At 34.9% G+C, this 26,922-nt stretch overlaps 6 protein-coding genes and 1 pseudogene across 11 annotated transcripts; 5 read left to right on the plus strand and 2 right to left on the minus strand.

The window, feature by feature from the left end:
• Positions 308–2,714, plus strand: LOC104701778 (annotated as a pseudogene).
• On the plus strand, positions 4,240–6,563 carry LOC104701777 (protein DETOXIFICATION 14-like). Its single transcript, XM_010417517.2, has 7 exons — positions 4,240–4,631; positions 4,712–5,256; positions 5,347–5,433; positions 5,524–5,580; positions 5,672–5,910; positions 6,004–6,209; positions 6,331–6,563. The coding sequence occupies exons 1-7, from the start codon at positions 4,386–4,388 to the stop codon at positions 6,394–6,396; spliced, it is 1,446 nt and encodes a 481-aa protein (XP_010415819.1). The 5' UTR covers positions 4,240–4,385; the 3' UTR covers positions 6,397–6,563.
• Positions 6,708–9,079, minus strand: LOC104701776 (protein DETOXIFICATION 14-like). The gene is made up of 7 exons (XM_010417516.1): positions 8,697–9,079; positions 8,060–8,604; positions 7,890–7,976; positions 7,755–7,811; positions 7,430–7,668; positions 7,143–7,348; positions 6,708–7,005 (listed from the first exon to the last, which is right to left on the minus strand). Exons 1-7 carry the CDS (start codon positions 8,985–8,987, stop codon positions 6,928–6,930), a joined length of 1,503 nt encoding a protein of 500 aa, XP_010415818.1. The 5' UTR covers positions 8,988–9,079; the 3' UTR covers positions 6,708–6,927.
• On the minus strand, positions 9,367–10,918 carry LOC104701775. 4 transcript variants are annotated; one of them, XR_753897.2, is made up of 6 exons: positions 10,715–10,918; positions 10,256–10,410; positions 10,023–10,087; positions 9,824–9,915; positions 9,640–9,756; positions 9,367–9,557 (listed from the first exon to the last, which is right to left on the minus strand). XR_753897.2 is itself a non-coding variant. In XM_010417514.2 (5 exons), the coding sequence occupies exons 1-5, from the start codon at positions 10,720–10,722 to the stop codon at positions 9,420–9,422; spliced, it is 510 nt and encodes a 169-aa protein (XP_010415816.1). In that variant the 5' UTR covers positions 10,723–10,918; the 3' UTR covers positions 9,367–9,419. The 4 variants fall into 4 exon arrangements, 1 of the variants encoding a protein (XP_010415816.1); XR_753894.2 differs by having other exon boundaries at positions 9,824–10,087; XR_753896.2 differs by having other exon boundaries at positions 10,023–10,410.
• LOC104701774 (protein DETOXIFICATION 14-like) lies at positions 13,457–16,589 on the plus strand. 3 transcript variants are annotated; one of them, XM_019227740.1, is made up of 8 exons: positions 13,457–13,772; positions 13,864–14,239; positions 15,047–15,215; positions 15,326–15,412; positions 15,553–15,609; positions 15,694–15,932; positions 16,014–16,219; positions 16,356–16,589. In XM_019227740.1, exons 1-8 carry the CDS (start codon positions 13,527–13,529, stop codon positions 16,422–16,424), a joined length of 1,449 nt encoding a protein of 482 aa, XP_019083285.1. In that variant the 5' UTR covers positions 13,457–13,526; the 3' UTR covers positions 16,425–16,589. The 3 variants fall into 3 exon arrangements, with proteins under 3 accessions (XP_019083285.1, XP_019083286.1, XP_010415815.1); XM_019227741.1 differs by lacking the exon at positions 15,326–15,412; XM_010417513.2 differs by lacking the exons at positions 15,047–15,215; positions 15,326–15,412; positions 15,553–15,609 and adding exons at positions 14,519–14,605; positions 14,746–14,802 and having other exon boundaries at positions 13,458–13,772; positions 13,864–14,408.
• On the plus strand, positions 23,053–25,533 carry LOC104701773 (protein DETOXIFICATION 14). The gene is made up of 7 exons (XM_010417512.2): positions 23,053–23,473; positions 23,587–24,131; positions 24,225–24,311; positions 24,406–24,462; positions 24,555–24,793; positions 24,884–25,089; positions 25,286–25,533. The coding sequence occupies exons 1-7, from the start codon at positions 23,228–23,230 to the stop codon at positions 25,352–25,354; spliced, it is 1,449 nt and encodes a 482-aa protein (XP_010415814.1). The 5' UTR covers positions 23,053–23,227; the 3' UTR covers positions 25,355–25,533.
• On the plus strand, positions 25,986–26,879 carry LOC109125205 (protein DETOXIFICATION 14-like). The gene is made up of 3 exons (XM_019227113.1): positions 25,986–26,228; positions 26,378–26,785; positions 26,874–26,879. The coding sequence occupies exons 1-3, from the start codon at positions 25,986–25,988 to the stop codon at positions 26,877–26,879; spliced, it is 657 nt and encodes a 218-aa protein (XP_019082658.1).

Below are 26,922 nucleotides of genomic sequence, written 5' to 3' on the forward strand. Positions count from 1 at the left end.
GGGGGGTATCTAATGAAAAATGCATAAAAAGCTGTTATTAGTTGGCTAGTGCTGTTTTGATTTCCCCCTAATAATTAAGATGCTGCTATTAATAAAAGGCTAGCTACCAAAAAAATGTGAGGTGGTTGAAGGAAAATATAATGATACACCACATCTTCGAAAACGATAGAATTGTGAGGAAACACGAGGAGAGTGAGTGTTTTCAAAAACAAAACAAAAAAAAAAGAAACACGAGAGGAGAGTGAGACGACACCATATATATGTATTTCTATGATTATGTAACTGCACTTCAGCGTTTGCCAAAAAAAAAAAATGTAACTGCACTTCAGCTTCATGCATCATGCTTACTTTAAATTGTGCAATTTCCTTGACGAGAAAGAAATAACCATGCATATATATATATATATTCATATGTAATCAAACACTGAAGTTTAGTACTCATTTCTTACTAACCCCTTGACTAATTGAGGTTTTTTTGTAAAAAAGAGAGAAAAAAAAATCAAGACACTGTATATTTTGGTATTAGATTCAATGTACACTGTATATTCTTAATTTGTTACCATATATGGACCATTAGTTTGAATGATATATTTATGGCTACTGAATGAGAGAGACGTAGCTGTATACTGTATACACCACTCTGCTAATTAATTTCCAAATAATATATTAGTATAAAATTTAGTGTAGGGATTGATTCAGATCTAGAAGAGAGATCTCAGAAGAGAAAGAAGCAGAAAGAAATGGATTCGGCTGAGGAGGGTTTGCTCGAGGGGAGCCACAGAGACAAGAAAGATATGTTTCTTATGGAGATGAAGAGGCTTGCTTACATCGCTGCTCCAATGATTGCGGTGAACTCGTCTACGTACGTTCTTCTTGTGATATCCATAATGATGGTTGGTCATCTCGGTGAGCTTTATCTCTCAAGCACCGCCATTGCCATTTCTTTCTGCAACGTTACAGGTTTCAGCGTCATCGTATGTCTCTTCTTTCTTGATCTCTCTCTCTTCCTCTCTCTCTTTCCTTTAAGCTTCAAAAATTATAAATTGTCTTTGTTGTATGTAACCACACAGTTTGGATTGGCTAGTGCGTTGGAGACTTTATGTGGTCAAGCTCATGGAGCTAAACAATACGAAAAGCTTGGAGTCCATACTTACACAGGGATCTTCTCTTTGTATCTTGTATGTATTCCTTTGTCTGTGCTATGGAGTTACATGGATGATATACTCACTTTTACTGGACAAGATCCTCTGCTTGTCTTACTGGTTTAACGTGACTGTGCTTGTATTGTACATGAACTTTTCTTCCAGCTGTAGCAAGACTCGTGCTCCCATCTCCATGAGCGTCTTTAAAGGAATGGGAGAGTTTTTCCGGTTTGGAATCCCATCGGCTTCTATGATTTGGTAATATTATTAACTTCTCTTCATGACTCTTTTGGTTTAGTCACAGAGTTCTATTTGATATGACTTGCATCTCTTTTGCGTTGAATCAGTCTCGAGTGGTGGTCATTCGAATTTCTGCTCTTACTCTCTGGGATCTTACCAAATCCTAAGCTAGAAGCCTCTGTTCTCTCAGTCTGGTATGTTCTTTTTATCTTTTAAAGATTTCGTTCTGATCATATGCAACTCAGTTGCTTTCTTCTTTGTTTTAACAGTCTATCATCAGTCGCCGTCGTGTACCAAATAGCAGAGAGTATCGGCGCAGCAGCAAGGTTCTTGTTGTTGCTGTACTTTTTTTTTTTTGGTTCAAAATGGGAAGTATCTATCTAAACCTATCTCTGTTGTTTTTGTTGCAGTACACGAGTTGCAAACAATTTAGGAGCTGGAAATCCAAAACAAGCTCGAATAGTTGTACACACAGTTATGGTCATTACATGTGTAGAGTCAATAACGGTGAGCGCAATGGTTTTTGGTGCAAGAAACGTGTTTGGTTACCTATTCAGCTCTGAAACCGAAGTTGTGGATTATGTAAGATCACTGGCTCCACTGGTTTCTTTATCAGTCATATTTGATGCCCTTCACGCGGTTCTTGCGGGTTAGATATATGATCTCTTCTATATATGATGTGCAAGTCACTAAGAGACTAGTTTAAGGATTAATAAATTAGTGGAACTGAAACATAACAGGTGTGGCTAGAGGATCAGGGAGGCAAGATATAGGGGCTTATGTAAACCTAGCTGCATACTATCTCTTTGGTACACCAACTGCTATCATATTAGCTTTTGGGTTTAAAATGAGAGGAAGAGGACTCTGGATTGGGATCACTGTTGGGTCCTTTGTTCAATCCTTTCTGCTCAGTCTTATTGTTATCCTCACCAACTGGGATCAAGAGGTTAGTAAAGTTAGAGTGATATATGCTTGTCCTTTTTAATTTCTTGGTTTTAGGGCAAAGACTTTGCCGCAAAGTATTGAGTGAAAAAATGATATATTAATGGATTTGAGAAAGTGAAAGTGATGTCTACTGATATCTATGAATGTGATATGTACAGTCTAAAAAAGCCAGAAAAAGACTGATGTGTGAGGGGTTTGAAGATGAAGAAAGTGAAAGAACATGAAGAGATGAGCTAAATCTAAGAGATACCCAATCATGTCGCTATATTAAATGTTGTGTTGTTGTTATTAATTCGAGTTTTTGGTGTTGTTGTTTTCTATAATGATAGTAGTAATACTACTAAGAGAAATACCTAAAATAGCATTAAATTTAGTTTTATGGACAATTCTAGCTCACATTCCATATATTTCCAAAAATAGCATAATTTAACACATTAAAATATTTAAAATTAATTTTTAGAAATTTGTTTTTTAGGTTTGGGTTCTCAATTTCACATTTAGGGTATAGTTTTGAAAAGTAGGGTTTAATATTTTAAACTTAGGATTTAATTTTAAAAGATTAATTAGTGTTATTTTTGGAATTTTAGAGATATTGTGCTAAGTTTGGAAAAAAAAAGCTTATTTTAGTGTTATTTTTGAGAATTTCCCAATAACTAATGAGGAAATGAATGTGCACATGCATGTAAGCGTACACTACACCCTCTACTTCTACTGTCCACACACATGATATGGTCTTCTCTCTTATACAAAGGAAGATAAAAGGTTAACTAATCATATGATATTGTGCAAAGTTTAAGAAAATTCTAAGGATTGCTAACAAAAAATATGACTAGTACACAGTTTGGAAGTTGGAACTGATGCGTTCACAAACCTTTCTTTTGTCAGAATGGTATGTTATGTCGCAGATGCAGAGTTGAGAAACCACGAGTAGGGTTAAATTTGATTGGTTCACAACTTCTTCACATGATCATATAAAACGGAAACAATTTTTAATTGAATAATGCCTTGTAGAGAAAGAAACCACCATATATTCAAATATAAATCAACATTTTAAATTAATTAATTTTTACAAGCCGATCCTTCCTCGTATCAAATCAGTGAGGACATGAGGCATCTTCGTGATATGAGGTCCTCTGTTTCTCTGTATATATTTTTGGCACTATGGATGAACTCAGAAAATAAAATAAATAACTTGAGAAGTGGAGACTAATGGTGCCAAACTCAAATTCACCATTACTAGTTGGTAAATTATATTTTCTTTATAAATTCTTAACCGAAACATGCGGTATATGTTTTGACCCAATAAATTTCTTACTGTTTACTATTTTGTAAACCATTTCTGAATCAAATTCGTTATCGAACTACACTAAACCTCAATTATAGGGATAATAATACGTACACTTCAACGCCACCACAAATTACAAACATTGTATTTAACGGATTAGTGGCTTCACTAGATTAAGGAACTTTCATTCCATCTTTTAGTTCTTGTATTTATAAAAGTATCAACGATACATGCTATACAGCTCTTCGGGGTATCTAATGAAAAATGCATAAGAAGCTGTTACTAGTTGTTGTTTTTTTCCCCCAAGATGTTGTGCTATTGTTAATAAAGGGTACAAAAAAAAAATGTGATTTTGTAAAATAATACGAGACGACACAGACGACAGACACTAATTTCCAAAGAAAAAAAAAAGCACTTACTAAAAATGAAATGATTAACGTACGGGGCGAAAATTTTATTAAAAGAAGCAAACACAGATATAGACATCTTTGACAACGATAAGACGAGTGTGGAAACACGAGGAGAATGAGACCAACCCAAGTCAGGAAGACAAAACCAAACCTAATCAACACTAAAGTTAATTAATACTCATTTCTTACCAACCCCTCTGACTATTTGAGGACAGGCCCGGCTCATACCTAGGGCGAGAGGGGCGGTGGCCAGGGGACCAATTTTTTTATAAAAAAAACCTTGTATATTTTCTGTATACGCCACTAAGCTAGTTAAATTCCAGAGACGAGAGGTTGAAGAGCTCAGGGAAGAAGCAAAAAGAAATGGATTCGTCTGAGGAGGGTTTGCTCGTGGTGAGCCACAGAGAAGAAGAAGTAAACAAGAAAGATGTGTTTCTTAAGGAGATGAAGAGGCTTGCTTACATCGCTGCTCCTATGATTGCAATCAACTCGTCTATGTACGTTCTTCTTGTGATATCCATAATGATGGTTGGTCATCTCGGTGAGCTTTATCTCTCAAGCACCGCCATTGCCATTTCTTTCTGTAACGTCACAGGTTTCAGCGTCATCGTATGTCTCTTTCTTCCTCTCTCTTATCTCTTTCCTTCAAGCTTCAAGATTATAAATTGCCATTGTTTGTAATCACACAGTTTGGATTGGCTAGTGCGTTGGAGACTTTATGTGGTCAAGCTAATGGAGCTAGGCAATTTGAGAAGCTTGGAGTACACACTTACACAGGGATCTTCTCTTTGTACATCGTGTGTGTTCCTTTGTCTGTGCTATGGAGTTACATGGGTGATATACTCTCTCTCACTGGACAAGATCCTCTGGTTGCTAAAGAAGCTGGGAAATTTGCAACTTGGCTCATACCTGCCCTCTTTGCTTACGCTACTTTGCAGCCGCTTGTTCGGTTTTTCCAAGCGCAGAGTCTGATTTTGCCATTGGTTATGAGCTCAATCTCTGCTGTCTGTGTCCACGTTGTCCTCTGCTGGAGCTTGGCCTTTAAGTTTGGGCTTGGGAACCTCGGTGCAGCTATCGCTATCGGTGTTGCTTACTGGTTAAACGTGACTGTGCTTGGCTTGTACATGACGTTTTCCTCCAGCTGTAGCGAGAGCCGTGCACCCATCTCCATGAGTGTGTTTAAAGGAATGGGAGAGTTTTTCCGGTTTGGGATCCCATCTGCATCTATGATTTGGTAATAGAAATATCTCTTCAGGACTCTTTATGGTTTAGTCACAGAGTTGTTGACATTTGACTTGTCTTGAATCTTTTGGTGCGGATTTAGCCTCGAGTGGTGGTCATTCGAATTCCTAGTCTTACTCTCTGGAATCTTACCAAATCCGAAGCTAGAAGCCTCTGTCCTGTCTGTCTGGTATGTTCCTTTTTATTTTCTAAAGAACGGACTATTATCATATACATACAATACAACGTAACTCAGTTGCTTTCTTTTTTTGTTTACCAGTCTATCAACAACTGTCATTGTGTACCAAATAGCAGAGAGTCTCGGCGCAGCAGCAAGGTTTTTGTTGTTGTAGTTCAAGATTTGCAAAATGGGAGGTATCTATATCTAAAACATCTCTCTGTTCTTGTTGTTGTCGTTGTTGTTGTAGTACAAGAGTTGCAAACGAATTAGGAGCTGGTAATCCGAAACAAGCTCGAATAGCTGTGAACACAGTGATGGTCATTACATGTGTAGAATCAATGATGGTGAGCGCAACAGTTTTTGGTACAAGAGACGTATTTGGTTACCTGTTCAGCTCTGAAACAGAGGTTGTGGCTTATGTAAGATCAATGGCTCCACTGGTTGCTTTATCAGTCATATTCGATGCCCTTCACGGGGTTCTTTCGGGTTAGATGATCTCTTTTCTGTAATTTACAAGCAAAGAAGAGAGTCATTCTAGGATTAATAATATGTGTTAGTTAAGGGGATTGAAAACTGCAGGTGTGGCTAGAGGATCAGGGAGGCAAGATATAGGGGCTTGTGCAAACCTAGCTGCATACTATCTCTGTGGCATACCAACTGCTATCATATTAGCTTTTGGGTTTAAATTGAGAGGAAGAGGTCTCTGGATTGGGATCACTGTTGGTTCTTTTGTTCAAGCTTTTTTGCTCAGTCTTATTGTTATCCTCACCAACTGGAAACAAGAGGTTAGTAAAGTCAGAGTGATGTCCTTTTTTAATTTCTTGGTTTTAGGGCTAATAATTGAGTGAAAAAATTACTTAATGAATTTGAGAAAGTGAAAGTGATATCTATAAACTATATGTGCAGTCGAAAAAGGCCAGAAAAAGACTGATGTATGAGGAGTTTGAAGATGAAGAAAGTGAAAGAACATGAAGAGATGAGGAGCTAAATCAAGAGACGCCAATTACGGTCGCCGTTAAATGTTGTGTTGCTCTTTTAATTCGAAATCTAGTGTTGTTGTCCCGTTACCGCAATACTTTTGGAATTTAGCGTGTCGGATCTTCTAGTCCTGCTGATAAAACGTTTATTTTTTCCTTCAACAGACTCAAAATTTTTCTTAGTTCCTATTAGTATATTAGAGGAAAGAGCGGCCACTGATCACAGCTTTTGCTGTAGTTTTACATTACACAATCGGCAGAGGATATATAAATTCGTATGGTTGATATATACAGACAAGGAACAAAAGATGGAAACTAAAAGTAAGGTTTTATGAATCCACGAGTTCCAAATTGTGTACTAGTCATATTTCTTATAAGAAAATCCGTAGAATTTTCTTAAACTGTTCATAATATCACAGCATGATTACTGTTTATCATCCTGATTATAAGGGAGAAGGCCAAATCAATATGTGTGTGGACAATAGAATGCCACAACTCCTGTACACGTGACTGACAGTCCCTTGGTTTAGCTGAACTCTTTATGTTCTTCGTTTTCTTCACCTTCAAACACCTCAACCATCAGCCTTTCTCTCGCCTTTCTCGTCTGCCCATATCATCCATAAACATCAAATAGCCATATATATCACTTTCACTTTCTCAAATCCAGTAATCGATTTGTCTCCCAACTAACCATAAAACAAGAAATTAAAAGGACACCAATCTCACTTTCACTTTACTAACCTGTTGTTTCCAGTTGGTGAAGATGACGACAAGACCGAGCAAAACAGCTTGTACGAAGGACCCAACAGTGATCCCAATCCAGAGCCCTCTTCCTCCCATTTTAAACCTAAAAGCTAATAAAACAGCAGTTGGTATGCCGCAGAGATAGTATGCTGCTAGGTTTACATAAGCCCCTATATCTTGCCTCCCTGATCCTCTAGCCACACCTGTTACGTTTCCATTCCACTATTTATTAATCCTTAAGTTAGTATCTTAATGATTTTGAAACTAAAGAAGGAGAATCTAACCCGCAAGAACCGCGTGAAGGGCATCGAATATGACCGTAAAAGCAACCAGTAGAGCCATTGATCTTACATAATCCACAACTTCGGCTTCAGCGCTGAATAGGTAACCAAATACGTTTCTTGCGCCAAAAACCATTGCGCTCACCATCAATGATTCTACACATGTAATGACCATCACTGTGTACACAGCTATTCGAGCTTTTTTCGGGTTTCCAGCTCCTAACTCGTTTGCTACTCTTGTACTGAAACAACAACAACAACAACAGAGAGAGGTTTTAGATATAGATACTTCCCATTTTGTAAATCTTGTACTGCAACAACAAAGAACCTTGCTGCTGCTCCGAGACTCTCTGCTATTTGGTAGAGGATGACTGTTGTTGATAGACTGTTTCAACAAAGAAGAAAACAACTGATCAGTTGTATATGATCAAACTAAATCTTTAGAAGATAAAAAGGAACGTACCAGACAGAGAGAATAGAGGCTTCTAGCTTCGGATTTGGTAAGATCCCTGAGAGCAAGACTAGAATTTCGAATGACCACAACTCGAGGCTAATTTAATGCAAGTCGAGTCAAATGTCAACTACTCTGTGGCTAGGTAAACCAAACGAAGCTTGAAGAGAAATTTATATTACCAAATCATAGAAGCAGATGGGATTCCAAAACGGAAAAACTCGCCCATTCCTTTAAACATACTCATGGATATGTGTGCACGACTCTTGCTACAGCTGGAAGAAAACGTCATGTACAATCCAAGCACAGTCACGTTTAACCAGTAAGAAACCCCGACCGCTATAGCTGCACCTAGGCTCCCAAGCCCAAACTTAAAGACCAAGCTCCAGCAAAGGACAACATGGACACAAAGAGAAGAGATTGAGCTCATAATCATTGGCAAAATCAGACTTTGCGCTTGGAAGAACCGAATAAGCGGCTGCAAAGTAGCGTAAGCAAAGAGCGCAGGTATGAGCCAAGTTGCAAATTTCCCAGCTTCTTGAGCAACGAGAGGATCTTGTCCAGTAAAAGAGAGTATATCATCCATGTAACTCCATAGCACAGACATAGGAATACACACAAGATACAGAGAGAAGATCCCTGTGTAAGTGTGGACTCCAAGCTTCTCAAACTGTTTAGCTCCATGAGCTTGACCACTTAAAGTCTCCAATGCACTAGCCATTCCAAACTGTGTGGTTACATACAGAAATCACAATTTGCTAATTCTTGAAGCTTAAAGGAAAGGGAGAGGGAGAGAGATGGATAAAGAAAGAGACATACGATGACGCTGAAACCTGTGACGTTACAGAAAGAAATGGCAATGGCTGTGCTTGAGAGGAAAACCTCACCCAGATGACCAACCATCATCATCGATATAGCGAGAAGAACGTACATAGACGAGTTTATCGCAATCATCGGACCAGCGATGTAACCAATCCTCGTCATCTCTTTAAGAAACACATCTTTCTTGTTTACTTCTTCTCTGTCGCTCACCACGAGAAAACGTCCCTCCTCATCAGAATCCGTTTCTTTCTGCTTCTTCCTCTCCGAATCAATCTCCTTCATCTCCATTAAGTATAAAGCCTATGATTAATACTGTTATTGGACGTTTAGTTTATGTGATTTGTTTTTAGCTTCTCCAACCAGCAGGGTATGTATGTAGATAGAAAGAACAGAAACTCTTCTTCCATGTGTCTCTTTTGTAATGGTTACTTTTGCTTTTATATTAAAGGGTTTTTAGTAATAAAACCCCTCAACTAAAGATGGATCGTAAAAAACCCCCTCAATTATATTTTTAATGATTAAACCCCTCAACTTTAATTCTGTTAATAAACGTTCTCCTCCGTCTACAACTGGATGATTAAGGTTAAGTCATAGTTAAATTAAAACGTTGTGTTTTGAAAAAACTAAAAAAACGACATGTTATTTATATAAGTCAAGAATTATGATAAAAATCCAAAATACCATTATAAAGCCAAATATACTACTGGAACATAAAAATTATCAAAACAAAACTACAAAGTCGAGTGAAACATTAAAAGCAAACATGATGCAACAAAAAAAATAACATGTCGGCTTAGACACTGGCTCAAGATGACATTTGCGCTTGTTGTGTCCTGTTTGTTGACAATTGCTACATTTCTACAAGATCAAATGCATGAATTACAAATCTTTTTGCTAAGAAATCTTTGGCATACACTAAAACAGAGAATTATAATCTTACCACAATAACTTTGGCATGATAAGAAGGAAATTCTGAAGGCGGGTTAGGTGGTTTAGGAACTGGCTCTATTTGACATGTTCGTTTGTTATGTCCTGTTTGTCCACAATTACTACATGACTGCATAATAAAATGAGTTTTGGTAAGTCTAACCACCATATTAGATAGAGAGATGTAAGAGATGTACCACTATAGCTTTTTGAGAATTCTGAGAATAAGTTTTTTCGTTTGGATCTTTGATTCGGTCATTGTTTTTTGGTCTTCCTGGCATTATCCTGTCTGGAGGAGGCATAACAACAACATCAATATGTGTTTCCCACAATTCCATCCCATTCACAGGAAACAAAAGCGAGTTGTAACAAAGCCTCCACTTCTCGACTGAATACCATTCTAAAATTACAGTTTCTGGCAGCCTTGTCTCCATCACTCCGTTCTTCTTCTTCTTCTTCCCCTTCTCCAACAAGAACATCATCTAGATAAGGATCATCTGCCCTAACGACATACAAATTCATACTTTCTAACTCATGTGTACATGTAATCATTTCTGCAACATCCCTATCACTACATAAATCCTTGCGATTCTGACCTACTACTCCAGATGGGAAGTAAGAAAACTTACTCATATTTTCTGCATACCCAGTACTCGAAACCATATCTGTCAACATTGCTAAACTGGGGTATTCAAAATCAAGACTTAAACATCTGGTCTCACCACCATTATATGAACCATCCGCTGCCCAATATCCTCCAACATGTAATCTAAAGAAAAGCGTCCTGTACAACTATAATTGGTTAAAAAAGACTAATCCCAAAACTCAACACAACTACTACGAAGTTTCACATGTAAAAAAAGTGATGTAAAATCACTAGTCTTTAACATCACATAGAATTCACGTTATCGAAAAGAAAACAATTATGGAGTCCAATCCAACTCATATAAAAAGAAAACAATTAAAAAAAGAAGAAAAAAAGATGCTTCCTAAAAGCTATCGAAAAGGAAGAATCAAATTATATTTACTCTTGTTATATATACGAAGGTGAATTCATCCTAAACTGAATTATAGAAATAAGAACTGACCTTCCCATGATTTTCGGTTTCTTAGAGCTGAAATAAAGAAGACGACGAACGATGAGACAACAACACTCAATATAGAATTCTGCAACTCTTGTCGATCACCGGTTTATCTCTCAAAACTGAAAGAATCGATAAAAGCCATCACTCTAAACTAAGATTCGTCAATTTAGGTTTTTTTCAATTTGGGGACTTTAAAACTTAGGTGAATTTGGGAACTTTAAAACCGGGTATCAAAACATCTTGTTGTTTTTATTCACAATTTGTGTTGTTTAAGAGTTTACATGTCGTTTTTCTATTTTTTGGAAAACTCTGCGTTTTGACTTAACTTTAATCATCCAGTTTTAACGACACTGTAGACGGAAGAGAACGTTTATTAACAGAATTAAAGTTGAGGGGTTTAATCATTAAAAATATAATTGAGGGGTTTTTTTACGATCCATCTTTAGTTGAGGGGTTTTATTACTAAAAACCCTATATTAAATAATTTAATTTTAAGAAACTCACGACTCGATGAGATGAGATGCTGTGCTGCCTACATGTCTCATTCATAGCCATAAATGTTATTCTCAATAAATAACTTAGTGGTACCATACTAAAAGAGTAAAGAACGTACAACGTTATATTGAATCTAAGTTAAAATTTACATTTTTAGAAGATCTGTTAAAATATTGGATATTTGGGAGATTTGTTAATTTCAAATTATGATTATTCTGTTTTTTTTTCCTAATTACCTTAAATTAATTATTCTAGAATTTAGAAAACTCATTCGCAACAACCGTTAGATTCAAACAACGAAATTATAGCCAGCGCTAACAGACTCGCAATCAACTCAAAGAGCAAGCTTTGTCACCAAATCGAATCAATTAAAATAGATGTTAAGAAAAAAAAAAACCTCATCCTTAATTAGTATCTAGAGATAACTAATGACGATATGAAGTTACAACATCGTACAAAGGTGGAGAAAGCTCTAGTGAGTGATGTGGGCCATGTGGTTGAGGGTCAAATGATGAATTTGATGCTGTTAAAACAAAACTAAAAAGAACTTAATTTTGGGATTTGTATAGAAAAATGAGAGATATCATTTATCAACATAAAAGTGTAACGCTCCTACAGCTATTTTTTAGTGGGCTTCATATCCAATCACAAGCTATGAATCATTTTCTGGAAGGTCACCATCCTGAGACTACTCCAGCTCAAGCACTCTTAATTCTGGAATTCTCTCAGGTCCCTTGACCGAAAAGATAAGTGCACTTTGGTGACATAGATGACCAAATCAATTCTTTTAAACCTCTGCGCGTATCCTTGAAACCGAAGTGTCACAAAAAAATATCAAGTTGTTTTGAATATAGTCGTTAAATCAAGTGATAAAGACTAATGTCCATAAATAAAAGATCATTGGTTTGAGCCTAGATAGTTACAATATTTTTTTTTACAAATTGAAATCAAAAAGTTAAAACGACGTCGTTTTAAGAAACCGATGCATCTCACTAAACACATGACATCTAAGTCACTGTCCATTATTGTTGACTAACACCTATAAATATAGATTCAGAAATCGGCATGATTTATTATATTTGGGTATACAATTTGAATTTTGTTTAAGTTTGGGTATAAATTGACATTGTGTATTTGTACAAGTATAAATTGACACTTTTAAAACTGCCCTTTTTTCCTTTTCCATCTTGGTTTCATCTATTTTTTTTTTTAACATTTCCCTAAAATTTTTTAACGAAAATACTAGTTGGTGTAAATTTATTTTCTAAAATTTAGTTACCTTAAAAATTAAAATCTATGTTTTCACTATAATTTGATATTTTGTTTAACGATTTTAAATATATTACATAATATTTATATTTGTTAGGTGTACTTATAATTTGTGTTTAAAAAAAAAAGGGTGTACTTATAACTAAAATAATATACCAAAATATGGATATTTTTACCATGTTGATGCTCTCAAGGATTTTCTTACCAACCCTTTTGACTAATTGGGAATTTTTAATATATAATACTTCAAAACAGCTATATATATTTTGGTAGATTGCATAGAACGTTCTCAAGAATGGTACCACTATCCTAATATATATGGCTAGAGATTCCATAGAACGTTCTCAAGAATAGTAAATTAAACAACATGTTTTGTTAAAGACTTGAAAGTCAAACAGTACAAATAGTAAAAAACTGAAACAGTAGTGATTTTACTAATTGTAAATAGTAAATATATTAGTTTATAATTACTGTATGTTTTGAAAATGTATTTATCCAATTATTTTTAGATTTAATGCATTTACTACTAGTTTCAACTTTCAACTAATTTCCCGTTATTTAATGCCTTGATGACGATAATATAACTGAGATACACTCGGTGTTGGTATCTCTCACCAAATCTCTAGATATTTATTATAAATAAAAAAAAAGGTTCTAGAGTCTCTCTTGTGTGTAAACTCACGAAAACTTGTGTAAAATACTCTTTCCATGCATATTCAATATTCTAGTTGATATGGTTTTGTTTTTTTCAATTAGTAATAACAATTAGATTATATTAAAAAATTAAAATATGTATTAGAAATACTCGTTAATTTTTAGTTTATTTACAAACCGTTTGACTAATTGAAGCTTTTTAAATTTTTATAATTCAAGACAGCTGTAGATTTTAGGAGATTCAACATTTATGGCTAGACATGTATACGCAACTAAGCAGGTAAAATTCCACATAAATAAACGTTAAATATTTATTAGTATAAATGTATAGGATTTTTTTCAGAGAAGAGAGGCTTAAAGATCTCGAGATCTCCGAAGAGAGAAGAATCAGAAAGAAATGGATTCGGCGGAGGAGGGTCTGCTCGTGGCGAGCCACAGAGATGAAGAAGTACACAAGAAAGATGTGTTCTTACTGGAGATGAAGAGGATCGGTTACATCGCTGGTCCGATGATTGCGATCAACTCGTCTATGTACGTTCTTCTAGCCATATCGATGATGATGGTTGGTCATCTCGGTGAACTTTATCTCTCAAGCACAGCCATTGCCATTTCTTTCTGTAACGTCACAGGTTTCAGCGTCATCGTATGTCTCTTTCTTTATTCATCTCTCTCTCTCTGTCTTTCCTTTAAGCTTCAAGAATTATAAATTTTGATTGTTGTATGTAACCACACAGTTTGGAATGGCTAGTGCATTGGAGACTTTAAGTGGTCAAGCTCATGGAGCTAAACAATTCGAGAAGCTTGGAGTCCACACTTACACAGGGGTCTTCTCTCTGTATCTTGTGTGTATTCCTTTGTCTGTGCTATGGAGTTACATGGATGATATACTCTCTCTTACTGGACAAGATCCTCTCGTTGCTCAAGAAGCTGGAAAGTTCGCAATTTGGCTCATACCTGCACTCTTTGGTTACGCTACTTTGCAGCCGCTTATTCGGTTTTTCCAAGCGCAGAGTCTGATTTTGCCTATGATTATAAGCTCAATCTCTGCTGTCTGTGTCCACGTTTCCCTCTGCTGGAGTTTGGTCTTTAAGTTTGGGCTTGGGAACCTAGGTGCAGCTATAGCGGTTGGGGTTGCTTACTGGTTAAACGTGACTGTGCTTGGATTGTACATGACGTTTTCTTCCAGCTGTAGCAAGAGCCGTGCACCCATCTCCATGAGTTTGTTTAAAGGAATGGGTGAGTTTTTTCGGTTTGGAATCCCATCTGCATCTATGACTTGGTAAGCTAAAATTTTCTTCATGCTTCTTTTGGTTTAGTCACAGAGTTGTTGGCATTTGACCAAATCGAGTTGTTGAAATTTCAATAAATTCCTGTTTGGTGTTAAATTAGCCTCGAGTTGTGGTCATTTGAAGTTCTAGTCTTACTCTCTGGAATCTTACCAAATCCGAAGCTAGAAGCCTCTGTTCTCTCTGTCTGGTATGTTCCTTTTAGCTTCGGATTAGAGTTTTGGTTACTCTCTGGTCATTTGACGTTTTCTGTCTGGTATCTCAAAGATTGGAGTTTTGGAATGGACTATTATTACATACAACTCAGTTGCTTTCTATTTTGTTTAACAGTCTATCAACAACCATCATCCTCTACCAAATAGCAGAGAGTCTCGGAGCAGCAGCAAGGTTCTTTGTTGTTGCAGTACAAGATTTACAAACTTAGAGCTATCTGTCTATCTAAATTATCTCTCTCTGTTGTTGTTGTTTCAGTACGAGAGTAGCAAACGAGTTAGGAGCTGGAAACCCGAAACAAGCTCGTATAGCTGTGTACACAGTGATGGTCATTACATGTGTAGAATCATTGATGGTGAGCGCAATGGTTTTTGGCACAAGAAACGTATTTGGTTACCTATTCAGCGCTGANACCTAGGTGCAGCTATAGCGGTTGGGGTTGCTTACTGGTTAAACGTGACTGTGCTTGGATTGTACATGACGTTTTCTTCCAGCTGTAGCAAGAGCCGTGCACCCATCTCCATGAGTTTGTTTAAAGGAATGGGTGAGTTTTTTCGGTTTGGAATCCCATCTGCATCTATGACTTGGTAAGCTAAAATTTTCTTCATGCTTCTTTTGGTTTAGTCACAGAGTTGTTGGCATTTGACCAAATCGAGTTGTTGAAATTTCAATAAATTCCTGTTTGGTGTTAAATTAGCCTCGAGTTGTGGTCATTTGAAGTTCTAGTCTTACTCTCTGGAATCTTACCAAATCCGAAGCTAGAAGCCTCTGTTCTCTCTGTCTGGTATGTTCCTTTTAGCTTCGGATTAGAGTTTTGGTTACTCTCTGGTCATTTGACGTTTTCTGTCTGGTATCTCAAAGATTGGAGTTTTGGAATGGACTATTATTACATACAACTCAGTTGCTTTCTATTTTGTTTAACAGTCTATCAACAACCATCATCCTCTACCAAATAGCAGAGAGTCTCGGAGCAGCAGCAAGGTTCTTTGTTGTTGCAGTACAAGATTTACAAACTTAGAGCTATCTGTCTATCTAAATTATCTCTCTCTGTTGTTGTTGTTTCAGTACGAGAGTAGCAAACGAGTTAGGAGCTGGAAACCCGAAACAAGCTCGTATAGCTGTGTACACAGTGATGGTCATTACATGTGTAGAATCATTGATGGTGAGCGCAATGGTTTTTGGCACAAGAAACGTATTTGGTTACCTATTCAGCGCTGAAGCCGAAGTTGTGGATTATGTAAGATCAATGGCTCTACTGGTTGCTTTTACGGTCATATTCGATGCCCTTCACGCGGTTCTTGCGGGTTAGATTCTCCTTCTTTAGTTTCAAAATCATTAAGAGACTAACTTAAGGATTAATAAATAGTGGAATGGAAACGTAACAGGTGTGGCTAGAGGATCAGGGAGGCAAGATATAGGGGCTTATGTAAACCTAGCAGCATACTATCTCTGCGGCATACCAACTGCTGTTTTATTAGCTTTTTGGTTTAAAATGGGAGGAAAAGGGCTCTGGATTGGGATCACTGTTGGGTCCTTCGTACAAGCTGTGTTGCTCGGTCTTGTCGTCATCTTCACCAACTGGAAACAACAGGTTAGTAAAGTGAAAGTGAGAGTGGTGTCCTTTTCATTTATTGTTTTATGGTTAGCTGGGAGACAAATCGATTAGTGGATTTGAGGAAGTGAAAGTGATATATATTGCTATTTGATGTTTATGAATGACATGGCAGACGATAAAGGCGAGAGAAAGGCTGATGGTTGAGGGGTTTGAAGTTGAAGAACATAAAGAAATCAGCTAAATCAAGAGACGTGAATCACGTCGCCATTAAATGTTCATTGTGTTGTTTTAAAGGTGCAATGAATGTGCACGTGCATGTACGTGTACACTAGTTGTGCCATTCTTTTGTCCACCCACGATGATTTTGGTATTCTTCCTTATAATAAACAAGAAAGTTACCCACGCATCATAATAAACAAGAAAGTTACCAAATTGTATACAAAATAAAATTTCATTAAATTCTATATAAAATGTCCATGATATTATTGCATTGAAAAGAATTTAAATACATACATTTATAAGTATGAAGTGTGTTAAAAAAAAGACAATTTTCACATATTGCATAAAAATAACTTTTGGTTTTAAATTTAGCAAATTATTTCTAAAATTCTAAAAATACTAAAATAGCATCATGATTTTAATCTTATACTCTGAATACTAAATCATATCTCTTCAAAATTATACTCTAAATGTAAAATATAAAATTCAAACCAAAAGAATATAGATAACCATTGGAAATGGTGTAAGCTTTTTTCGGCATAGTGACGGATGCAATTTAAAAGTAGTTTTGCTTTTGTACGGGTTCATCTACTTGTTAATTTATACCACTTTTAACGATTGACATATGTCTTTGATGAAAGTATCGAGATTATAATATATATATATATTAAATATTTTACAATAGGTCTCGGTAATGTTTTTCCGTGTAATGTGAAAAGATGTTGTAAAGTTTGGGAAGTGATTCCAAAGAGGCATAAAGAAGTATGTGATATTTTGACCATGTATATCTGCATTACATGGTAACTTTAGGCTCAATCTTTTTATCAATATGCAAAGTAAAACATTTTTTTGTAATGCGGATAAAGAATTTTTAAAAACGAAAAACAAGGTAAATTTACAAAATATAAACTTAGAAATATATTGTAGTTGAAGATCAGAGGACTTAAGAGGAAAAATCTAAGAGACTTACAACTATAATACTATGAGTGAATGTTCAAAGCCAAAGAGATTCTGCTTTAAGAGTCAAGCATTAGACTCATATTCATCACTTAAGATTCCAACTATAGTTTGAAAGTTTAAAAAATTACATTACAAAATAATGCAAAAATTTTAAATTATGACTATCATAAAACATAATCCTTTGAAAGAGGCTAATAAATATTGACAAGATTCTGATACCAAGAAAAAAATACATTGACATGGCTTTGTAAACGATTTCTTCAAATAGTCATAGAGAAATTAATCTCTTAATCATCATACTGCAAGACATCATGTTTATTTTTAAAACTTCATAAGAAAAAAAAATACCATGGGAAATGATGGGAAAAGAAAAACATATAGTGAGTGATCGTTTTCTTCATTATTAGTCATGTGAGCGTTGGATCTTATATAATACACTAAGTATTATTTGAAGTTTGTAATGAATTCCATTAACACATGCATTATTCTAAGTAATCACATTCATGGCAATAAATACAGTTATAAAGCATATTAATTATAATTAATTTGGTCATATGCATTATTGCAAATGAACAGTTTGAACAAAATAAAATGTCCACTCATAATGTCATAACGGTAATTGATTGAGAGAAATAAATATAATCTAAAGAAACTGAACAAATAAAATGCCCCAAACTAAAAAAATGTGTGTAGACAATTTAGTTTTAGATTGGCAATAATGTGTGTTTTTATTTCATTAAAACTGAAAAAAATGACACATGTTAAAAAAAAGATTGGTGCCAAATTAATGACAATTTCTCACAACTCTACTTTATTATAGTTTAATATATAGTAAATATTGACATGTGAAACCGATTAAAATAGTTAAGTAATAAAGTTACGGTTGTAATAAAAAATAAGTGAAAATTTTATAAATCATAAAAACAAAATAGAATAAATATATTTTTGTAAAATAGATTACTTTTTCTTTAACAAAAGTAAACTATTAAGATTTTTACTATGAAATAATACTAAATTAAAAACCAAAAATAATTAAAGATTTGGTAGACGAAGAGTAAAGAAATTTAAAGGAACATTAGTGAAGAATTTACAAATCATATAAATTTAATTAGATGAAATATATCCTTACAAATCGATTTTTTTTTTAATTTACAAAAAAAACTATACAAATTTTTGCTATGAAATAATATTAAATAATACAAACCAAAAATAATTAAAGATTTGGTAGTGGAAGATAAAAGAAACAATTACTTTTCTAAATAAATAAATTTAAAAAATCAAATTTCAAATTAATGTAAAGTACACGTGTCGCAAAAGTAGAATGCCAAATGTCGCATTGATATAGGCAAAGTTTAAAAAAACCTTGTCATATTATATAAGATAAGGAAGATATTATGATATGATTCAAAGTTTTAAAAAAATATAAAGATTGCTTATAAGAAATATGACTAGTACAAAATTTGGATTCATAAAACCTTACTTTTGTCAGGATCTCAGAATGGTATGTAGCAGATGCGTGATCTATGTACCTCCGCAGATCCGCTACGTCCACAAAGCACAAACCATCTTGTCTTGGCTAGTCCAGAGAGTTTGTGGGTAGGCTCGGTACCTTTTTTTTTTTTCTTTTAATTACAAAAGTAAGATAAAACTACTAATCGAACCAAATTGAACATATATGACTTGGGTTGGAGTCAAATAGTCAATTATGATTTTACAATTCTATCCTAGCCAAATCCCAAAAATTACCTAATTCTAATATTTTGATTTTCGAAACCCGGAGTAGACAAAGGTTGCATTCATTGTACAAAAATAATTTTTTTTCGCTTAATAAATTTAATAGTTCAGTCAAGAAAAAACTTATATATATACCCGGGCTGGACCAGCCCGTTGAACTGCAAACAAGCAAGCACCCCGGTCGATCCATTCACTCTATATCTTAAACTTGACGTGAACTTGTAGGCAAGTAAAAATTTAGTGACGTATGTACAACTCTGTTTCAGATGTGTGACACTCTAACCAATGAACATAATCGAATAAAATATTACGATTAATTAATTATGTATACTCCATCGCCACTACGGCACTACCTAGTATTTCGGTACTAGTTCACAACATTAAGCAAATTTAGTTTCCATCTTTGGGATTGTCTAATGTAAAAATTACAGCAAAAGCTGTGATCAGTCTGCTCTTTCTTCTAATATGCTAATAGAAACAATGAAAATTTTGAGTCTGTTAAAGGAAAATAAACGTTTCCTTCTGCAGAACTAGAGAATTTTTTTAAGTCTGTTGAAGAAAAATAAGTTTTATCTCTCAGGTTATAACAATAACTAGATTATGATCCGCGGTATATCACGACACAAGTTTTTACATAATTTTTTGTTTATATACTATTTTAATACTAATTTTACTAATATACTATTTTGTTAATTTTAGTGATTTAGTATATAATCCGCGGTATATTGCACAACAATTTTTATTTAATACAATCTTAATTAAATCAGTTTGATTTGATATATTTTAAACTAATGTTGTTAAATTGTAAAATAAGGATTCAACCCGTATTAAAGTATTATATTAATAATGTTTTATTTTTTAGTATTATCAATTCAATCCTATTTTATTTTTAGTATCATATAACCCATCATGTAATATAACTCATTGGTGTTATTTTAAAAATTTAATATGTTTGAATATTCATAATTTTAGACTTTTATTAAGTTTAGATATATCTGTTATAAATTATAAACTTCTTAAAATTTTATAATTTACTATATACAGTAAATTTACTATATTAATTGAGTATTATATGTTCGTTTAAAAAAAATTCAAATCACAATATATGCAGAAAATATACATTTTCGTTATGTATTATATGATGATTCACGACATTTAAAATTTAAAATCAAAAGGAGATGATAGGAGAATAAAAAATTTAATATGGAATAAATCTTCTAAATATCTCTTTTAATTGTAGAACATTATATATATATATGGATATTTATAATATTTTAATTATGTTTGGTTATAAGGATAATAGAGAGAATTAACTAAACTTTTTTAGACATGAATATAAGTATTTAATGGCATTCAATGATAAATGTTTTCAAAAACATATTTTTGAGTAAAAAGTACTGCAATTATACTAGTATAGACTAGATTAGGACCGTGCTCGCACGGGTTGAATTATTTTTATTTATATTATAATTTTTATATAAAATATAGTATATGTGATTGTTTTTAAAAGTTTTTTTAGATAAAACATTATGAATAAATCATATGTTAAATATGATGGTTTGAAAAAACACCTATTTTCTAAGTTTTATATTGTTTGTATCATTAAATTTAAGTATGAGAAATGATCCGTGCTCTAACATACCAACATCCTTGGAATAATGTGTCCAAGTATGCAATATCTTAGCTCGAATACACCATGAATTTTTATCAGACGGTTTAGTATTGTAAACTGAGAAACGATTGTCATTTTTTTTTTGTGTTTTCGGTATGAATATGAGAATAACGTGAGGCTAGGTCGATTTATATTGAAAGTTTGGAAGATTTTCAATGAAATTTTATTTTTAATTGCAGAATAAGATTTCGGAAATCACGATTTAGTGTGATAAATTGTCGAAATTTTATTCCTTTTTTTATGCTTCACAATATATTTTTAATTCTTTAATAAGTTGGTTAACAATGTGGTCTAGCAATAAAATCTGCCTAAAATAAATCTATTTTTAATCTCTTTAAGAAGTTGGTTAACAATGTGGTCTAGCAATAAAATCTGCCTAAAATAAATCTAGAATATTCTCTTTAAAATTTTTGGAAACAACCTTCTTTAGCAATTAAATCTTCCAAAAATAATTTTTTTCTTTGCATCCACTATTTATCTTTTAACCAATTAATCTATCAATTTGGAATATTTTTTTTAATTCTCTTTAAGATTTTCAGAAATAATTAAGGTTATACCCAATATTTAACTTGTAACCAAATTAATTAATTTATAATTTATAACCTATTTATAATCAATTTATTAAAATTATATAGTCTACAAAACAATGTTGTGTATTTCTGTTTTATTATAAAGGGGATAGTGAGTAGTGAGTGCAATATTTTTTGGCGCAAGAAACGTATTTGGTTACCTATTCAGCTCTCTGAACCGAAGTTGTGGATTATGTAAGACCAATGGCTCCGCTGGTTGCTTTACCGGTCATATTTGATGCCGTTCGCGCAGTTTTGTCGGGTCATATTTGATACCGGTCATATTTAATAAAGGTGAAAAACAGATTAGTAAGGTAAGAGTGATGTCCTTTAATTTTGATTTCTTGTTTTTAGGGTTATATTTGTGAAAAAAAAATGATTAGTGGATTTGAGAAAGGTAAAAGTGATGTCTAATGATATGGGCAGACGAGAAAGACTGATGTGTGAGGGGTTTGAAGATGAAGAAAACAAAGAACATGAAGAGATGAGATAAATCAAGAAACCACAATCATGTCGCCACATTATATATATATAGATATATATATATATATATATATTTTTTTTTTTGTTAACTAGAAGGAGTTCGGGCCTGGGCCTTAATCTCCCCCATGGCCCGGGACCAACCTTTGCTAATACCTTATGACATGGCGTAAAGCATCCCTCCCACCAGGAATCGAACTAGGGAGCACAAGGATCCAACTAGTGCACTTAAACCACTAGCCCACTATACCGGTGGTAGACATTATATATATTGGTGTTGTCATTAATTCGACTTCTGGTGTGGTTGTTATATGACCTAAAAAGGAAATGAATGTCCACATGTATGTACGTGCGCACGTGTTTTGGCCTCTACTGTCCACACACAAGTTTAAGATACGTACCTCCGCGTACTTTTGTTTGTTAGAGAAGTAAAATTATGGATTGTACTAGGTTAATTATTCTATATTAACCGAATCCCCAAGATAATATTTTTATCTCGTAGTACTTGTTTTTGTAGGTTCCGTAACATTAAGCAAATTTAGTTAATTAGTTTCCATCTTTTTGTTCCTTGTATCAACGATACGTAATTGACCATCGGTGCAGTGGGCTAATGGTTTAAGTGCAGGAATTAGATCTTTGTGCTCCTTAGTTCGATTCCCGGTGAGAGAGATGTTTTACGCCATGTCATAAGATATTAGTAAAGGCTGATCCCGGACCATAAGGGAGATTAAAGTCCAGACCCGAGCTCGTCATAATTAAAAAAAAAAAAAAAAAAATAAACNGTAATTATCATTTGGATTGTCTAATGTGGAACTACAGCAAAAGCTGTGATCAGTGGCTGCTCTTTGCTCTAATAAGATGCTAAATTATATATTATTTCTGCAGGAGTAGATTTTTCATACGACACGATGCTAAATTTAAAATTCTAAGAAAAAAAAAATGAAAAATATAGAGTAAGTCAGTGAGGTTGGTTGACAAACTTCACATGATATAAACGGAACAATTTTTTCAATTGATTTAATGCCTTGTAAAGAAAGAAACAAACAACCATATACTTTTTATTCAAACAAAAATCAACATTTTTAATTAATATATACAAGCGGCTTGACTAATCAAGGAACTTAAATTTTTTTCATATTTGTATACTTTGGTAATTTCCAACCTTTTCTTAATTTGCTACTATTATATATAGTCATGTGCCATATAGATCCAGGGAGAACATTTATGGCGGCTGACTGAGAGAGGACGACGCATGTATCGGTTTTATCGGAAGGTGTAGAAACAGGATACGACACGCCGCTAAATTCCAGAAAGCAAAACAAAAAAATATATATAAAAAAAAAGAATATATAGGGATTGGTTCGGTGTTTCTGAATCAAATCTCAAGATCTCAGCGAAGAAGGAAGAGGAATGGATTCGGTGGAGAAGGGCTTGCTCGTGGTGAGGAGCCATGGAGAAGAAGTAAACAAGAAAGATGGGTTTTTGCGGGAGATGCAGAGGCTTGGTTACATTGCTGGTCCGATGATTGCGATCAACTCGTCTATGTACGTTCTTCTTGTGATATCGACAATGATGGTTGGTCATCTCGGTGAGCTTTATCTCTCCAGCACCGCCATTGCCATTTCTTTCTGCAGCGTCACAGGTTTTAGCCTCGTCGTATGTCTCTCTCTCTCTCTCTCTCTCTCTCTCTCTCTCTCTCTTTCTTGATCTGTTTCTCTCTTTTGATTAATTAATTTGCTTTAAGATTCTGAATTGTGATAATCATACAGTTTGGACTGGCTAGTGCGTTGGAGACTTTATGTGGTCAAGCTAATGGAGCTAAACAATTTGAGAAGCTTGGAGTTCATACTTACACAGGGATTGTTTCATTGTTTCTTGTGTGTATTCCTTTGTCTCTTCTTTGGAGTTACATGGGTGATATACTCTCTGCCATTGGACAAGACCCTATGGTTGCTCAAGAAGCTGGAAAGTTTGCAACTTGGCTCATACCTGCTCTCTTTGGTTATGCTACTTTGCAGCCGCTTGTTCGGTTTTTCCAAGCGCAGAGTCTGATTTTGCCGTTGATTATGAGTTCAATTTCTGCTGTCTGTGTCCACGTTGTCCTTTGCTGGAGTTTGGTCTTTAAGTTTGGGCTTGGGAGCCTCGGTGCAGCTATTGCTATAGGTGTTTCTTACTGGTTAAACGTGACTGTTCTTGGATTATACATGACGTTTTCTTCCAGCTGTAGCAAGAGCCGTGCACCCATCTCCATGAGTTTATTTGAAGGAATGGGAGAATTTTTTCGGTTTGGAATCCCATCTGCCTCTATGATTTGGTAATATAAACTTCTCTTCATGCCTCTTTTTGTTGGTTTGGTTACAGTTGAGTCTTGACTTGAGATCTTTGTTTTCTTTTGGTGTTGAACTAGCCTGGAATGGTGGTCATTCGAGTTTTTAGTCATGCTTTCTGGGATATTACCAAATCCGAAGCTAGAAACCTCTGTTCTCTCAGTGTGGTATGTTTTTTTTGTATATCCTAATGACTTTGTTTTGGAATGGATTGTTAACATATATACATACAACTCAGTTGTTTTGTCCCTTCTCTATCAGTCTATCAACAATCTCCTCCTTGTACCAAATACCAGAGAGTCTAGGCGCAGCAGCAAGGTTCTTTCTTTTCTCAATTTCCCAATTTTGCAAAATTGGAGATATCTATCTTTGAGACCTAAAACCCTTCTCTCTGCTGTTGTTGGTTGCAGTACAAGAGTAGCAAACGAGTTAGGAGCTGGAAACCCGAAACAAGCTCGAATGGCTGTTTACACAGTTATGGTTATAACAGGTGTAGAATCAATAATGGTGAGTGCAATAGTTTTTGCAGCAAGAAACGTATTTGGTTACCTATTCAGCTCTGAAATCGAAGTTGTGGATTATGTAAGATCAATGGCTCCGCTGGTTGCTTTATCTGTCATATTTGATGCCCTTCACGCAGTTCTTTCGGGTTAGAGTCTCCTTCTATAATGTTAATAATTTATTAAGAAACTAGTTTTAAGGATCAACAATGTTTTAACTAAGGGGATTGACACTGCAGGTGTGGCTAGAGGATCAGGGAGGCAAGATATAGGGGCTTATGTAAACCTAGCTGCTTACTATCTCTGTGGCATACCAACTGCTGTTTTATTAGCTTTTAGATTTAAAATGGGAGGAAGAGGACTCTGGATTGGGATCACTGTTGGGTCCTTTGTACAAGCGGTTTTGCTCGGTCTTATTGTTATCCTCACCAACTGGAAACAACAGGTTAGTTAAAGTGAAAGTGAAAGTAATGTCCTCATGTTGTTCTCATGTTTAATTCATTAGTAGGTTTGGAAAGTAAAAGCGAGAGTGATGTCCTTTACACATGTGGATCCTATGGTTCAGATAGTAGGTTCTGGAAGTAAAAGTGAAAGTGATGTGTTTTTTGATATATGTATGAATTAATGTATATTTGTGGCAGGCGAGAAAGGCTAGAGAAAGAGTTATGGGTGATGAATTTGAAGAGAAAGATAATGAAGTGATCAGCTAAACTAATCAAGAGTTCAATCACCATCTCCTCCATTAAATGTCGTGTGTGTTTATTTGTGCTGTTGTTTTCAAGTATAGTAATGAGGAACTGAATGTTCACATTAGTTTTGGCCTCTAGCGGTCGAGCCCTTTATTTACAAAAAAAGTTTATACTACTCACTAATCATATACGATTTGCTCCAAGTTTGAATTGATGGAGCTAAATGAATTCTTAAAAGAGAGCAAATAAATGTAGAGGAGAGAGGAAACAAGAAGAGTGGACTGATTAAATGGGTCTCAAACAAGAAGAATTTTTTATATAATGCCTTTGAAGAGTAAGAAACAACCATACATTCATATACAATCAACATTGAAATCAATTACTAAGGAAATTTGGATTTCAATAGATTTTCAATAGATAGTTTCAAGCTAAGCATGATTTCTTTCTCAAATGCCACTTTCCTGATTTGCTATCATGAACCATTAGCGACACAGAAAATTTATGGTGGTTGAATAAGAAAGGACGAGAGTAGAAGGTGTAAACATAAATGATGGTATAAATAGGGAAGATTCATAGAAGATCAGGTTAAAAAATCCCTAAAGGAAGCTAAAGATCTCTCCAGAGAAGAAACAGAAACAAGAAGGAAGAGGGAATGGATTCTGCAGAGAAGGGTCTGCTTGCAAAGAGCGAGGAAGAAGAAGTCAAGAAGAAAGATGGTTATTTCCAGGAGATGAAGAGGCTTGGTTACATTGCTGGTCCGATGGTTGCAGTAAACTTGTCTATGGATTTTCTTCAAGTGATATCTATAGTGATGATTGGTCATCTCGGTGAGCTTTTCCTTTCTAGCACCGCCATTGCTGTTTCTTTCTGCAGCGCCACTGGTTTCAGCCTTGTCGTAAGTATATCTATCTCTTTATGGACATTGTTGTTAGGTTGGAAGTTGCAGCTACCAAATGACACTGACTGCAACTTCCAAACGAACAGATCCTCTCTGTTTTTTTTTTTCTTCTTTTCTTGAATCTCGATTGTGATTATCATTTACAGTTTGGATTGGCTAGTGCAATGGAGACTCTATGTGGCCAAGCTTATGGAGCTAAACAGTATGAGAAACTTGGAGTACATACTTACACAACGATTCTCTCTTTGTATCTTGTGTGTATTCCTTTGTCTGTGCTATGGAGTTACATGGGTGCTATACTCTCTCTCATTGGACAAGATCCTGTGGTTGCTCAAGAAGCTGGGAAATTTGCAACTTGGCTCATACCTGCCCTCTTGGCTTACGCCACTTTGCAGCCGCTTGTACAGTTTTTCCAAGCGCAGAGTCTGATTTTCCCGTTGATTATAAGCTCAATCTCTGCTGTCTGTGTCCACGTTTCCCTCTGCTGGAGCTTGGTCTTTAAGTTTGGGTTTGGGATCCGCGGTGCAGCTATAGCGATTGGGGTTTCTTACTGGGTAAACGTGGTTGTGCTTGGATTATACATGAAGTTTTCGTCCAGCTGTAGCAAGAGCCGTGCAACTATCTCCATGAGTGTGGTCAAAGGAATGAAAGAGTTTTTCTGGCTTGGAATCCCATCTGCGTCGATGATTTG

The sequence above is a fragment of the Camelina sativa genome, chromosome 7 (genome assembly GCF_000633955.1).
Source record: "Camelina sativa cultivar DH55 chromosome 7, Cs, whole genome shotgun sequence".
In the NCBI taxonomy this organism is placed as follows: Eukaryota; Viridiplantae; Streptophyta; class Magnoliopsida; order Brassicales; family Brassicaceae; genus Camelina; species Camelina sativa.

What these genes read in the sequence shown, in the direction of transcription:
- LOC104701776 (XM_010417516.1), bottom strand. Translation starts at nt 8,987, where the DNA reads ATGGAGATGAAGGAGATTGATTCGGAGAGGAAGAAGCAGAAAGAAACG. An exon ending in AGTCTCGGAGCAGCAGCAAG is followed by an intron (nt 7,669 to 7,754) that starts GTTCTTTGTTGT and finishes TTGTTGTTTCAG; the next exon opens with TACAAGAGTAGCAAACGAGT. An exon ending in TCACCAACTGGAAACAACAG is followed by an intron (nt 7,006 to 7,142) that starts GTTAGTAAAGTG and finishes TGATATGGGCAG; the next exon opens with ACGAGAAAGGCGAGAGAAAG.
- LOC109125205 (XM_019227113.1), top strand. Translation starts at nt 25,986, where the DNA reads ATGGATTCTGCAGAGAAGGGTCTGCTTGCAAAGAGCGAGGAAGAAGAA. An exon ending in CCACTGGTTTCAGCCTTGTC is followed by an intron (nt 26,229 to 26,377) that starts GTAAGTATATCT and finishes TATCATTTACAG; the next exon opens with TTTGGATTGGCTAGTGCAAT.
- LOC104701777 (XM_010417517.2), top strand. Translation starts at nt 4,386, where the DNA reads ATGGATTCGTCTGAGGAGGGTTTGCTCGTGGTGAGCCACAGAGAAGAA. An exon ending in GCCTCTGTCCTGTCTGTCTG is followed by an intron (nt 5,434 to 5,523) that starts GTATGTTCCTTT and finishes TTTGTTTACCAG; the next exon opens with TCTATCAACAACTGTCATTG. An exon ending in CCTTCACGGGGTTCTTTCGG is followed by an intron (nt 5,911 to 6,003) that starts GTTAGATGATCT and finishes TGAAAACTGCAG; the next exon opens with GTGTGGCTAGAGGATCAGGG.
- LOC104701774 (XM_019227740.1), top strand. Translation starts at nt 13,527, where the DNA reads ATGGATTCGGCGGAGGAGGGTCTGCTCGTGGCGAGCCACAGAGATGAA. An exon ending in GCCTCTGTTCTCTCTGTCTG is followed by an intron (nt 15,413 to 15,552) that starts GTATGTTCCTTT and finishes TTTGTTTAACAG; the next exon opens with TCTATCAACAACCATCATCC. An exon ending in TCACCAACTGGAAACAACAG is followed by an intron (nt 16,220 to 16,355) that starts GTTAGTAAAGTG and finishes ATGACATGGCAG; the next exon opens with ACGATAAAGGCGAGAGAAAG.
- LOC104701773 (XM_010417512.2), top strand. Translation starts at nt 23,228, where the DNA reads ATGGATTCGGTGGAGAAGGGCTTGCTCGTGGTGAGGAGCCATGGAGAA. An exon ending in AGTCTAGGCGCAGCAGCAAG is followed by an intron (nt 24,463 to 24,554) that starts GTTCTTTCTTTT and finishes TGTTGGTTGCAG; the next exon opens with TACAAGAGTAGCAAACGAGT. An exon ending in TCACCAACTGGAAACAACAG is followed by an intron (nt 25,090 to 25,285) that starts GTTAGTTAAAGT and finishes TATTTGTGGCAG; the next exon opens with GCGAGAAAGGCTAGAGAAAG.
- LOC104701775 (XM_010417514.2), bottom strand. An exon ending in TGGGTATGCAGAAAATATGA is followed by an intron (nt 9,916 to 10,255) that starts GTAAGTTTTCTT and finishes TGCCTCCTCCAG; the next exon opens with ACAGGATAATGCCAGGAAGA. An exon ending in ATTCTCAAAAAGCTATAGTG is followed by an intron (nt 9,757 to 9,823) that starts GTACATCTCTTA and finishes TTTATTATGCAG; the next exon opens with TCATGTAGTAATTGTGGACA.